At 42.9% G+C, this 15,394-nt stretch overlaps 1 protein-coding gene across 2 annotated transcripts; it reads right to left on the minus strand.

Moving 5' to 3' along the window:
• Positions 1–312: 312 nt before the first annotated feature.
• LOC133338977 (E3 ubiquitin/ISG15 ligase TRIM25-like) lies at positions 313–11,557 on the minus strand. 2 transcript variants are annotated; one of them, XM_061547106.1, is made up of 6 exons: positions 10,568–11,557; positions 9,977–10,072; positions 9,415–9,591; positions 6,497–6,519; positions 5,714–5,817; positions 313–3,386 (listed from the first exon to the last, which is right to left on the minus strand). In XM_061547106.1, exons 1-6 carry the CDS (start codon positions 11,135–11,137, stop codon positions 3,331–3,333), a joined length of 1,026 nt encoding a protein of 341 aa, XP_061403090.1. In that variant the 5' UTR covers positions 11,138–11,557; the 3' UTR covers positions 313–3,330. The 2 variants fall into 2 exon arrangements, with proteins under 2 accessions (XP_061403090.1, XP_061403089.1); XM_061547105.1 differs by having other exon boundaries at positions 323–3,386; positions 9,415–9,648; positions 10,568–11,556.
• Positions 11,558–15,394: the final 3,837 nt, after the last annotated feature.

Below are 15,394 nucleotides of genomic sequence, written 5' to 3' on the forward strand. Positions count from 1 at the left end.
GACCACCAGGGCAACCTTTCAAATCTGCGGAACCCATCCTGTAGTCCAGACAGTTGTGATGTCATGTAGGACAGTGTGCATGCAGGCACAACCTTTCCACAGCATTTCGCTTGGGAGATAAATGCCCGGTTCTTTTCCTGGTATCAGACTCTGGATCGCCCCTTGCACTTCTTCCAACAGCAAGCAATGTTGAAATTCCTGCTTGCAACTATCATCAGCTAGGTAACACCAGGCTACTGTGGATTTGAATGGGTCCTAAATGGACACCCACCACCGGAGTGCAAAATGGCAGGCGAATCTTACAGATGCCAAGCCGATGGTTAGTGGGCATATCAACTCCACCGTAGGTCAAGGTGTCAAACACATCGGCCCAGATCCGCTGTTCCATCACTATATATTTTTAGCATATGTTCTTGATTAGATCCGGCATGCATTAATGATGTTGTGTGGATGTACCAATGCTGGAGAAGTGTATTGGTAATTACATTATCATGGGCTACACAGAAGTCTACAGCCACCTACCGTTATTAGTCAGCTGATCTCACCCATGCCTTCAAATCACTCCGACCCAGGTGTCTGCGTCATGGCCTCCTCAGGCATTAAAGTTACCAAACAGGATGACTATCCTGAGGGGCCACCTTAGAGAGCATCTGCGATAAGTTATAGGTATCCAACTCATCAGCCTTGTCTGCATCCCTCCATTGATCTTTATTTTTGGTGGGGGGCATAAGCAACTACCACCACAATCACCATTCTTCGCCTCTTGTTGATGGGGAGGCAAACGCACCGCAGCCTTGGGACCTCTCACACCTCTTCACCATGCTCCCACACCCCCAGCACGCCCTGCAGTTTTTGTCAGTTTTCTGCAGAACTGTCTACACCTCAATGACTGGAGCCAGAACTGGTCCACCGGACCTCCTGTATAGTAGAGGTCAGGCTGTACTGGTCTATCTCCCAACAGGAGTGGCAAGTTTTATTCTGCAACGAGTGTTTGAACATTCTAAGTAGCCAATCGCATTAATCTGTTCCTGGAGAAACACTGAGAGGGGTTCAGTCTGGCTCCTCTAAATGGTTTGGCCAGAAGGCATTGAACACCTATCCCCTGGGGGCTCCAGAATTAGCTTATTTCTGTAGGTCTTGCATTTTTGTTTTAAGTGCCAAGTAGAGGGTGTTAACACCCCTTGCACAACTGCCACCTTGACAAACCCCTCCACATAACATATCTGTATAAATACTGCATAATGAGATGTTAACATCTTTATCACATGATCTTGATATGATCATTGACGCATATCACCCTTTGGGTAAGCATCGATGAGTATGCATATTTGCATGTGTAATGTAGTTCCATTCTGATAAGTATTTTTTCGATGTCATTCTAAGTTGCTGAAGTTGCTTTGTCCAAAGGGGTCCGAATTTTTCCTTCCTTACCAATGCATCATATTTCTCAAGTTCAACCATATCATGTTGTGAGATCTGAATTGAGACCTGACGTGAATGTTGAAAGCATGAAACATTAACATTACCACGATTAATAATACATTACTCAAGAAAACGTAAAAGCCAATAACCTAATTAATGAGATTATATTTATTATTTAATTGTAAAATGTATGACTAAATAATATTGAACTCAGTCAGAATATCTATCGTGATCGACAATCGCTCCTGATCATATGCGTAATTTCCATCGATTATATGCATAATTGACCATTGATGATACTCAAAGACTGCGCCATAATCGTGAATAAGTTGTGTAATAATTAAAATCTATCAATACAATAGGTAAATGTCATGGATAATTAATTCGTACCAAAGTTTTTCATCATAATTAGATATAATGAAAAATAACGTATGTTATTTTAATAATTATTTAATCATACATTAATTCAAAGTAATACATTTAATATCGAGTTCACTAGCCCTTCAAACCTTTTCATGGAGCTAAGAACTTATCAGCCACCCCAGCTTACATGGGGTTACGCTCCATTATTTTTCATATCAATTATGTACTGGTTTTCCAAATAAACTTACATTTTCTATATTTAAAGATTTGCTAGGCACCCAAACGTGCGTATGTAGAACGTTTCGCACCATTCGTCGCCAATACAAAGTGTTCACTGCATACATATATTAATTAATGTTAATATGACTCATAAATTGCACAACACGTGTACTATCGATTAACCGATCAAAAATCCAATATTTTTGGATTCACTCGTGTTTGTGTAGTCAATGGCAGAGCCAGGATTTTCAGGTAAAGGGGCAACCCCTCCAGCAATGAAAAATGAGAGGAGTTGTTAGTGAGGACTTGTCCCTTGCTTTTATTCGATGTGTGTGTGGCGATGGCGCAGCCATCGATCAAGAGTCGAATTCGAACCGTGTGTGATCGGCATCGCACTCGCTGAAGGTATTATGCCTTCAGGGAAGTCGTGTACTATTTACGCAACTGCGCACAATTCTGAGTCACTTATAACTGCTTTGCCGTTACTTATTGCCAATTATGGACTCAGACTATTGTCCCATCTCATCGAGTCCCTGGCACATAATATGCTACTGGGGGTCCCAAAATGCCGATTACTAATAAACTCCAATTATCTAATCAAAATTAGGGATTTTGATCGGATAATTAATTGGGGGGGGCACGGGCCACCCCGCCCCCCCAACCACTGGCTCTGCCAGTGTGTCGTGCTCTAAATCCTTGTTTGAAAAAGTTATTTAAAACTATAAACTTTCACTTTCTTATTTTTCCTGTTTGAATAGTTATTGGATCCAAAAACGTGTTACGTCTAAGCACAATTATAATCGAATACCATTAGGTAACTTATAGGTTTCACAAAGTGTCATTACATTTTGTTAATTAGATAAACGAGTATTAAAGTGTCCAGTCTGTATTAATGTTACTATTTGTAAGCATGCGGGCCACTTAATATAAACTCAGACACTGTTCACCTGTCAACCATCATCGTATGTTCCAGTCTAAGTCAACAAATGTTAACGCTGGAATCCATTGCAACATCTCCAATCAGAGGAGTTAGTTCCCGGAACGTTTAGTGTCTGCTGCTGTTAGAAGGCAGAGTTAATTACTATGGATGGATGTGTCAGTATATATGTATATAAATACAACACTGTCCCTCGGAGCTCATTGAGATTCATTTTAACATTCACGAGCGCCAGTTGTGTTCCACACGAGTTCCATCAGTAGGGCACAAGTGACATTTCGCTCATGTCAGTCACCACATCCATTTCAGACTTCAAATCGGTCCCTGCTCACATCCCGAGAGATCGTCCCAAGGGAGGAGGAGGGGTGGTAGGCGAGTTCGCCTCATGCTTAGATAGTTGGGTCGGCTGTGGCGACTTCACCAAGAGCAGCTCGGTCTTCATCACCTGGAAAAGCAGAAGACAAGTTCAGCCGCATAGATCAAGACTCATGATTGCCATGTCAGTCCCGGGCAAGTTCACCGTCTCGTGCGTGGCACAATCGACTGCTAGACGTGTACTAATTTGTGATATCGCTAAGTCTATTGACACAAGCTCAATCATTCCATCATGATATTGTGGACTATCTTTGTACCGCTAGGGAAACCAATTGTGATCATCCTGTCAATGAGTCCTCAAAAATGGGACAAAGGTAAATGGCAGAAGAGCGGCACCAAGCTTGCTGGCTGTCACTTCACCTTCAAAAACCACAATGTGAATGAAGATTGTGGCTTTCAGTGCAAATCTAAAAGTATCGAATCAGAGCACAAGGTTAGTGTGTGATCTTCATCTTCAAAAATGCAAGACATAAGGAGAAACTGAAGTACCAACAAGAAAGCCCCAATAAAAGCAATTGAGCACATAGGAGACACAACTTAAATAAACAAAGGATGAAACTAAATAATACAAGAATAATTCTTACATTTTTGGGCGAGGCCAATGAGTGAGTCAAATAAGAATTCGTTATGGATTGAGATTTTGCCCATAGCCAGTGTATGGCTATCTTTAGTAAAGGATAGCACATAAATAATGTATAACAGAACAAACATTATAATATATACATGTGCACGAATAGACGTAGGATGCATAACGATATGTATTTTTTATACGAGGTGCTTTCAAGAGCATTTGATTAATTAAGGGTTTAATATATACACGCAAATTGCATTATTGATCAAATGGTTAAGGCATCATATGGGCTACCATCAGCTACCAAATATATTGACCTACAACTTGAATTAAAACTTGCAGATTAGTGTAGGCCAAAAATGGTAACTTGGCAATCGGCATGAAATACCAAATAATTGAGCGGTCGGAGGCTATGGTCTTGACTCTCAAAAATGTTGCAGGATTGACCACCAAAATTAAGTTACATCTGCCAAAAGGTCACCTGTTTGCCATGCTTTACAGAACCCATACCGATCATTGATCTGAAATTGCACTCTCAAATGTGATTGAACAAATTGCCGAGGAGAGACAACTTTTTAGAGTAATGAAGTAACAGCTATTGGCCAATTATACGTAAGATGAATGACTATTTTTTTGGTACTGGCATGAACGAAGATTTCAAGTTGCTGGTACAGCGTGGCTGCTGTGACAGCTCAAAGAGCCTACAAAAAACATATTTTAACACAATGCCAGGTATACCATCGGGATAAGCCTTGAGGTATTACGTTTGGATATTGCCTAACTTACCAGGCACCCACTGTTCGACGACGCAATTCAAATGTTGCCAGTCGATTTTTCACTGCAACAGACTAATAGTGGGTGAAGAATTTGACCCAGATGTATCCCTTACTGGTGGAAATCGAAAAATCTGCAGATGTTGTTTGAAAGAGTTATGTCTAACGAATATAAAGGATGAGAACCAACTGGACAGGATGTCCATTTATTATTGCATTTGCGAGTTACAAAGTCAAGCTTTGATTGCTTAAGGACAGATTTGCAGTTGTTTCTGGGAAGCTTTGTACTTGGTAAAAAAATGTAAAGGACTGACTGTCATCTCTTCTACCCACTCTTGAGAGACTGCTACTTGGCAGTTAATTGTTTAATGGTGGATGTGTTCCCCCAAAAAGTGCAGAAATTGGGGACTTTTCCAGTGATATTTTATCAGTAGCAACCATGACACATGCCAGATTTGTTCAACCATGCGAATCAACAATCATTTATCAATTATGTCCGAATCAAAATACACTTGTTTCAAATGTCTAAAGGTGTGCATTTCAATGAATCGGGAGCGGTTAGGTTTGCCAGTGTAAAGTCACATGTGGAAAGCATTTGTCGAGCAGATGTAAGGTTAGAGACACTGTTTTGCGAGAAAACCAATTCGCCAACATTGTTCTCGATTGCAAAATAATCTGCTTCATGGCCAGCTACATTTTATATAGTTTTTCTTGTACTGAAGAACTGTTGACACCAAGGTCATCAAGAACGATGATCTCGGCACCATTATGTTTCCGTATATACAAGTTAAATCGTGGTAGTTGGACTCGGGAATTGTGTTGAGCGAGCTACATTTGGGGCGTGGTAAACGCATTAAATGAATAGGTATGCATGTTGAACTTATTTTTGCACCATACGTAGCCAACCATGCTAATTGGAGGTGCAATATGAAAGAACGAAGTCCACAGATGCTTGAAAACAGTGCCAGAGAGCTCAATCAGGGATGTGTGAAAGATATGCTATCTTTGGCGAATAAACAAACGCCACCTCTAAATTTGTACTGATAAACTCACGGATGAATGGAAGGAATTTGTCCACAACTCTTTCGAGGGAGGAGATTGTGGTCGGGTCCAGTGAAGGTGGAATTGGTGGTGGGGATTTCTTTGTGACGTTTCTCCTGGAACAAAAATTAGGAAACAAATTTGCTCCACACAGCTACATTACCCACTGTATGAGCACAGCATAATCAAACGTGTACCACACACAGTCCATGCCTGATACATAGGCCATATATCACATCAACTCATGTCTTACAGTCCCTCCTCATTTGGTGTGGTCTTTTCCACATCCCATGTCTCTCACACAGCACCACTTTTTAAATCCTTTATATTAAGTTCACTTGCTCGCTTGCTTGCGCGCTTACGACCGTGCAAATCTTTCGGTCGTTTTTTAACCCACTTCCCGTGATCCAATCGAGCTGACATTTTGCACACAGACTCGTTGTGCGCGACAATTTATTTTAGTGAAAAAAAAATTTCCAAAATTTTCCACTTTGTATGAAAAAAATAATTTCACTAACACAATCATATATTTTTCCTAAACACAGAAAATTATTCAAGAAAACAACAAAAATGTACAATATAAACAATCATACAAAAACTGAAAACCTTATAATCCTTATATACGACTTTCCTTATATTTAATTTAAAATACCAATGTGATCAAAATGAAACTCTTACTCAAGAAAAACAGAAATGAATAATAAAATAAAACCGATGCCACGCATATAAAGGATTTATAGTGAAAAACTTTGTTTTTACGGGTTAATTTTTTTAAAATGTGAATAGTGGTTGTACCTGTGTGTCTCCTCCAGGTAACCCTGTGGGAGAGAGCGAGGAGGTGTTAAATGTGACTCTCCACGAGTAATTTTCACAATGCGATACACAAGAATATGAATATCTTGATTTGAAGCTTTCGTGACTGCAGAAATCCATACTACGTGCCTTTACCGAAAGAACCAAAGAGTAGGAATATGAATTTTTGGTCTGGGAGGAGCAGAGGTCACTTGAGATACCAAAGATAGGGTGAACAGCCACCACTTCAACTATCAACACAACACAAAACACTGAAGAAAAAAATACAAGCAACATAGCTAAAATGTTAATTATATAAAACGTGAGTGAGAATTCTCGGGTAACTAAAAAAATTAATGCCCATTTACATTTTAATAAACGTCTGGGAAATGTTAATGTAATATTCCATAAGTGTTCCAGGCATTATGGTATTGTACGAGGCTTGCATGAAACTATTATTTGATGCTACTGTTGAGCAGGAGGCCAAGCACAGAAAAAACCAAGACATTTGTAGTGACTAACTCAGAGATGATAAGACTTGGAGGCACTGCTTTATTTAACGAGCACCATTGGGGTTAACACTTTTAATATTTTAGTCCATCTATTATCGGCGACACCACTTAGAAAAGTTGCTGGGCTGTCTGACTGGTGGCGCCCCGAGATGGTAAAGACGGAGACAACGATGAGAAGAACGATGAAGATGAAAAGAATGGTGAAGATGACGAAAAGAACGGTGACGATGGACTTCATCAGCACGACGGGGGATCCCACCCCTAACAACAGCCCCGAGGTCCCCCACAGGGGCCCCTCTAATACTATCCTTGCAGTCACGAAAGCTTCCCCTCTAATACTGTCTGCGTGGCCTCGCTCTGCCCCGGCCACGCCCTCTTTCTGGAACCTACGAGAGGGTACATGGTTGGGCCTCTTCTGAGACCTTTCCCCTAGATCCCCCTCACGTGAAAATCCTGGCCTGCTGACATCAGAACTGCCGTACGCCGCAGATCGCTTTTTCTGCCAGCAGCCAGCGCTATGCCACTACACATTTATGAATAACGATGCCTTAAAAATTCGTCTACAAGGTGACGTTTTGGCCAATGCCTGTTCTTCGCAGGCCATACATAGCCTCGAGAAAGAGTGGACAAGTGTTGGATACTACTTTACACCATGGGACCAAAATAAAATATTGATTTGAAGCTTTCGTGACTGAAGAAATCCATACTCTTTGGTTCTTTCGGTAAAGTCACGTAGGTAGAAAAAATAAATCTCCCCCATTAACACAACTGACGGTGCTTGCGTGCGGGGATGGAATTTCTTTCCAGCTCAGACCCTGCCTGCTTGCCCTTCGCCACATATATAACCTATTGTTGTAACAGCTCTCTCGCTGTGTTTCTTCCTGGTTTAGTAGCTCTACTGCTGGAATATTTGTTTCTGCCCGAGGACAACCGCTTGTTGCGATCGAAACATCGTGATATATTATTTTTTTTTCTACCTACAAGACTTTACCGAAAGAACCAAAGAGTATTATAATATTGATAAATTAACTCTTTGTGTAAAGTAAAAATTACACAATGTTGCGGGTACATTACATTAAGGGTTGAACTGTTGAAGTAATAAAAGGTTTATGAATTCCAAAAACAAGTGCTTTTGAGATATATTATCCTTACATTGCTCGAGAGCTCCTCTAATTATACGATTCATTCTTGGATACTGCTTCAGATAATTCACTTAAAGCAACTAAATTAATTCTCAACTACAATTAAACTTTTGAAATGACAGTTTTGGGCAAAGGAAAGCATCATGAAGTGAATTATGCTTCAATTGACTTCACTACATAATGCACATTACCTCTACATATGCAACCGACTTGCAATTGTGATGTGTCCTGTGTCACAGGGTTAATTAACAGTTCCGCAGTTGTAATAAACAATCTTTATACGTACATAAATGCAATCATAGCAATGGCTCTGCTGTAAAATAATTTGAAAGAGTTTTGCACGTGGGTTTTTACAATAATTAATTCTGAATGCGGGGGGGGGGAGGAGGCGGGGGGTATGAGAGATCCAAGTCTGCGACATTACCGGAGGTGTGGGCCTGGTAAAATTGTTTAGTTTTAGTTTAGTTTGTTTTGCGAAGTGGTCTGAGTCAGAGCAGCATACCTAGAGCTACCGAGACTGAGAAGTAGACTGGAATTCGTGGAGACCAGGGATTGTGCGCCAGCCTGAAGCAGTGATGCTCCGATGCCTGGGAAATAGTGTCTCAGCTGCCAAAACTACTGTGCAGCAGAGCACACCTCATCCAGCTTATATCAAATGTCTAGGTCTGTATCTAAAGGAGATCTTCTCCAATGACATTGAGATCCTAATTGACCTCAGCAATGCTAAATTATGGAAATGGTGGTTTTGAAGACCTCACCTCCAGACTACCCATAATTACATTTAACATTTTTTAAACATATAATGCTAATGTGTTTATTTGGTGATACACAATTAATTATGGGAGGGTTTGTTAAACTAGCTACAAATAAGCAACTATTTAGTGTAAATCTCAAACACTGGTTATCAGAAAAAACATTTTAAAATGTGATTATCATCAAGCTCCATGGTGCCAAGTGCAGTCTAACTATTAACTCCTCTGGGCTCTTTATATACGTGATTATGAAAGGCCATCGATAAACATTGTGCCTATTACACACGTTTTACTCGTAAAAGTAGTATCATTGCCCAATGTAGAGTTTGTTTATTGGAACACTTAATCTTAAAAATGTCATTCACTTCAGTTGCTATACAAGTGTATTATTAATGCTCTGCTGTAAAGTCATGAAATCCTTATTACAGAGGAGTCGTTAATATTGTACACTCACACCTGCGATTAGCACGCTTGACTATGTACGATGCGAAGTTCAGACATATACAATGGTGCACCTGCATAAAAGTGAGCGAGTCCTTCTCCTCCTCGAGCGCCTGCAGGCGAGTGGCTGTCTGCTGTAGCTCTCCGATCTCCCACTGGTAATGAGCGATGCGTTCGTCAATCGGTGACAGCAACTCGCGCCCCTTCAGGTCCATGCATTGGAACGCAATCCTCTCCTCCTCATCCAGCACCTTCCTCATGCAAGTGAAAATACCGGCGATGTAATCCTTGGTTTTGGTAATTGGCTCCTGCAAGGACATAGAATTGATTTTATTATTATTTACAACTATAAAAACGAATGTTTGTAAATGTATTTACAGTTGGTCTTTGGATAAAAGTTACATGTTTAAATAATAATGCAATAACAATGCAGCCATGAATGGATGTACACATCTTTTAGATCGTAGTCAAAACGAGTATAAAGCAACAATGTAAATTCCTCACCCCTCCCCCTTTGTAACGTATTATTTTTGAAAAGGAATGTTACAAAGTTCTTAAAACGAGCAGAGCTGCCCTCAGTTGGGAAATTTCGAGAGGCGAATGTTTAGAGACCAGAGCCATGCCTAGATTCAACACCTGCGTATTCTTGCGAACAGCCTCCATCTGTTTCACAGACTCTTCTGCCTCATTCTTGTTTTCCTCCACCGCTCTCGTCTTCTCTTCTACTGGTTTCTGTAAAGAAGAGCGTTACTATATGAGTGTACCCACAAACCCAACTCTGAATCCCAGCTGCACAAACCGGTAGGGAGCAATGCAAGCTGGGGGAGAGGCAAGTGATCGAGCTCAAACATCCATAAAAAAACGTGACAAATGCAGCGTTGCCTTTTGGAATAAGGATGGTGCATTTTGACGTCTTTATCGGTTTTCTCTGCATGACAGATGGCACGTTAGTTGCATGTCATTCTCTGTATGAAACTATTCATTTTAAAGTGGATGATGTATCAAAGTCTGTTTTGGCAGGTCAATCTTACAAATATCTTCACTAAAAGCAAAGGAATTATAGGATTTTTTTTTAGAAAACGTGAAGTTTGTAAAACTGCACAGACTAATGTATAGTGTGACTAGAGACAGCCAAGTATTTGTGTACAATCTGCTAGATTGTTAATTTCGCAGAGGTAAGCACCGGTACAATCCCCTCGGATCCTGTATCCGAGTGGCTCCACTCACCTTCCGTGCCTCGTGCGCATCTTCCACGCTGATGCATTTGTGTCCTGTGTGCTCCCCCACGATGGCGCATCTCGTGCATACCAGGCACTCGTCCTGAGCGCAGTAGAACTCGAGACGCTTGTTGTGCAACTTGCACTTGCGAGCTCCCGTATTGGCACCCAGTTCCATCAGCTCATGGTCCTTGAAATTCGGGTTCTGCAGATGATGTTTACCATGGGGCTCACAGAAGGACATCTCGCACACTGGGCAGGTTCTCACAGCAGGTTCTTTACCATCCAGACAGCTGTCACAGGGAACTTGCAGAGCCGCTTTATCAGCCAAATGAAGCTGCTCCACGAGGTTGGCGAGCGCCACGTTCCTGCTCAGCTGCGGCTTCTGCGTAAACTCGGCTCTGCACTGGGGGCACGAGTGGCTCCCGGCTGCCTCCCACGCATCCTCTAAGCATCGCAGGCAGAACGAGTGGCCGCAGCTCAGCGTGGACGGGCAGTCGAACGTGGCCAGGCAGATGGAGCAGGTGAGCTCCTCAGACGCAACATTAGGAGCAGTGGGTGAAGAGGAGGATCCACCCATAGCTCTGCTTGTCTGCTAAAGCGTCTCCTGCGAGTGTAGAAAGACAGTCTAAGTGAAAAAGAAAATTGCAGCTTAACCAGTCATTAGGTCGTGACTATTTTTTTCTCGCAAAGGACTGCTTTAGACTTTACACCAGGGACACATTCCTTTTAAAATCTAACCCAAGTGTAATAAATCTGCTCCAGACGAGATTGTCTTTTCTTTATTATTTCCTCATTCCACAGCTCCCTCACACGCTGGGTTCCTCTTTCCCCCGTTACTCCGTTCCCCGAGCGTGGCGTCCGCTCGCTGCCTCGCTCCCTCACACCGCTGGTTGACGGTGTATGTCAGAGACAGCCTCCAGCCCGCCACGTGGCCGCTGGCGTGCCGGTGACACAGACGTGGTTTCCTCCTTAGCCCCTCTCCACACTGACCCGGAGCTGTCTCTCCCCACACCCCATTATAGCGCCTGGCCCACGTGATACCATGCAGCCAATCATCAGCCTCGCCCCCTGGAACCTTCCAGATGTTGCTATGCAGCCACAGGCTACGCCCCTGGCTCGACGTCCCATTGGCTGTGGGCTGAGGCTGACAGAGCCTATCACCATGGCCCAGTTACCTCCCGGGTGCATCTTCATATTACACAAGTAATCCTGAACACGTGATATGGACTTGTTTGTGGTGCTTAATCATTGCCAGTTGTATCGTGTTCAAAGTCCGAACAAAACGCCCCAAAAAAACAATGGAAGATAAGGAACTATAATACCCACCAAGCACTCTCCAGTTTTTGGTTATTTATTTACTTTGTTTCCTTCATCTGTGTGACTCAATGAGTAAAGCAGAAGAGTGCTATTCAACTTATTGTTTTCGTTCAAATATCCTCCTTGCACAATGTAGGATTTAAATTACACAATTATCCTTTTAAAGATGTACACATTGAGATGAGACCAATGTTACTCTGAAGTGAACACAAAAAAATACCACTACAAGACCTCTTAAGTGGGAAAATGCTGACCGGAGGTAAGAAAAGCTGCTCTACACCTTTCAGACAGGGCCCAAACACAGGCTCAGATCGGTCCTTTGCCAGAACCCGAGACTCAAATTCATGACTAGGAGATGGCGCTTGCGTGATGTGTCAGCTATGTCAGTGGAAGGGACTCAGGTGACTCAAGACAGGCGTAAGTGAATGAAGTCGAGCTTTGGAAGAACATGCCAAGATCAAACTAGATCCCACAAGGAAACAAGAGGTTAAACGTAACTCAGTCCTCTTATCCTTAGAGACTAAAGCTCTATCACAAATTGGCAATACAAAAACGTAACTACCACAACCTCACGCTGTACATAATGTTACAACATTGCCGAACAAAGTTATCCTGTTCGCTCGATTGTTGGTGGCTCTGGCATGAGCACCAGTGTAATTGTGGGGAGGTGGGGGGGGGGGGTCGCAAAACCTTCACCTGCCGTACCCCGTTTCAGTTATTTAAAAAGTAAAGGGCATAGGTCGAGTCCCATGGGTGGAGTGCGATGGTCACGGACACAACGAGAGCTTGCGCATCGAGCTGTTAGCGATCAGAGTCGAATTTAATCCACATCTCAAAAGCGAGGATTCGCCACAATTTTAGTATGGCAGTGCCCCGGACACAACAGCTGTTCTAACGAACTCTTAATGCGACTACACACGAAGTTTCCACATCGTCTCGTGTGCGCTTGTTGCCTTCCACCTCGGGTTCCCGAGCCGTTTCAGTTTCCGTGCTCGCCGACTCGCCACTCCAGACCATACACTCACACGACTCCACAGGCGCACACGCAGCTTGGTTAGGCCACCTCTTAGACCTGCTATGGGTAGCAGGGAACGCCAAGGCGGTACTCGGGGCTCCCAGGTTACCCCCCCCCCCCTCCACGTCTCGCCTCCGCCATGTCCACTGCTGTAGCCTCCCAGCAGGCCACCCCGTTGGTCTGCTGGAAGGCAGCACGCGTTCTTTACCAAACCTCCGGCTGTTGAAAGTGCTCTCGCTCGTGGCTTCCTTGCCTTCTGCAGACCTCTGCTCTCCAGCCTGCACTTCTACCAGGTCCCCTGCAAACATAACCTTACTATTTACTTTGCTCCTTGACCCACAAATAAACTATCTTGTAATACTCTGCAACGAGTGGAAGGTTTAACTTACAGCCTCCTAAGACTAGCTCTTGTCACATCACCTGCTGTCCGTGGATACTGCTTTTTTATGTGGCGCTCCTCTGCACTTGAACACAACTATGAACCATGATCTCTCTGGTCTGACTCAGTCCTTTATATATGCGAGCCAGCTGCCCCTTTCTGGCTTGCCATTGGCTCAGCGGCCTCCTTTTTAGGGGTGGGTCACCTGTTTCTACTTGGGGTTTCAATTACCCCCACCTGGCTTAATCTTCCCTAATCACACCTCTTACAAGTAGTGGCTGAAAATTGTATCAGTGGCAGTCCTGTCTCAACTAGTTCTACCACCCTTAGTCAAACATGTAGATTATCTTTCCATCCACCCTGGAAACAGCTTGTAGTTGTACTCATAGTACTGTGCGTCAACAATACCACTCAACTTCAATGGCAAACACTACAAATAACAATCTTGTTGCCCAGTGGGTTCATTGTTAGGCATGCAACTCGGTTGCATGCAACTGAATCGTGCAAGCCATTGCAACTGGTTTAAAGCAGCTGTACAACCAATTGCTCACGGTAGAGACACATTTTCCTTTTTAACATCGATCTGCTCAGAGATTTGTGACGAACCACGTTTGGCTGTCTATAATCCAGAATACGCTGCTTAATCGTTCTGTGGCGCAGCTAATCGTTCAGATGTGGAAAAAGCAGTTGCATTCACCCAGGTGTGGGTGACACGTGTTGATCTGCTCTGCAATACCAACCTGCCTCTGCTGAATCTTTTCTTCAAATCCTTGAATCACAGAGGTGAAATATTATCGTACTCCTCTTGGTGACATGATGGCGACATGGCTAAGCACGTTCTAGAGATTTAAAGCTTTCGTGACTGCAGGGATTCATCTTCTTGGTTCTTTCGGTAAAGTCACGTAGAATGGAAATAATAAAATAATAAAAAAAACAATAAAATAATTATAATGTTTTATTTTTATTATTTTATTATTTCCATTCTACGTGACTTACCGAAAAAACCAAGAAGACACGTTCTAGAGGTTCAAGTTCAATTCTGGCCAGCCGCACTGGTTAATTCCATAGACGTATTAACAGTAAAACACAACGTGCCATCTGCTTCAGTCAATGGATGTTAAAGATCCCCTGTCCTCATTCACCACAACTGACTCCATTGGGGATTATACAGCAGGAACATCGTGAAATGTGGCACTTTATTTTTGTGACAGCCTTGCGCTATACGATTGGGGAGAATACCAAATAAATTATTATTACGGAAATAAAGTTATATATTTTATACCTGCTTACCTGAAGTTTTAAGGAACTGAATGTGGCAGTGTTTTTGATGGTGGTTGGAAAGTTTGCACTCATGCTCAACAGGGTAAGGCAGAGGTTTGTTTTTGTAAATAATTTGTATTGCTCCAACCACGGGGGGGAGGAGGGTGTACAACTTCCGCGACAGGTGCGTGGTGCATAGAGAGATAGGCGGCTTGGATAGACAACCAACGCGGACGTGTAGGACCTTATTGTTATGTGTTACGTGCATCAGATCCCTTTTCTTTGGAGAAGGAAGGGGAGTTGGGGGGACTCAGTCTCATTTCAAGTTCAATCAAGTAAACTCAGGGTCTCTGGAGTGGCATTCACGTGGGGGACCAAGATCTGGGTGAACTCCCCTTCCCTATTCCTCAGTTTTAGACTCAGATTTTCTAAAGCTGCTAGGGCGAATAGGGAGTTATATGCAAGAGGGTGAATGATTCTTCCAGGAGCTCTGGATGGTCTTTCTAACCAAAATGTGAAATGCTTGGAGAAAGGTGTCTTGGTGCCTGGTGATACCTTGGAGTTTAAGGACCAGGAGGGATAATTCAATGCTAAGTAGTAACTGGGCGCCAGATATCGCTTTGTACAGATCGGTTATTTTATCATAGAAAGTCCTGATTGGTTGGAAAGTCCCCAAAGGTGTGAATGCATATTTGGATGGTGCCTGGGGATCACCTAGCACAGAATTTCGTCCTTGGGTTACTAATATATGTGCCATGAAGGAACTTAAATTTAATTGTCCTGAAAGGGAGGGATCTTAGACATTGCCAGCGGATGTGCCAAATTTGTTCCTAAAATTCGCATGGGATCGCGCTGCCCAGCGC

The sequence above is a fragment of the Lethenteron reissneri genome, unplaced genomic scaffold (assembly GCF_015708825.2).
Source record: "Lethenteron reissneri isolate LAM-NWPU_2019-01 unplaced genomic scaffold, ASM1570882v1 scaffold_1639, whole genome shotgun sequence".
In the NCBI taxonomy this organism is placed as follows: Eukaryota; Metazoa; Chordata; class Hyperoartia; order Petromyzontiformes; family Petromyzontidae; genus Lethenteron; species Lethenteron reissneri.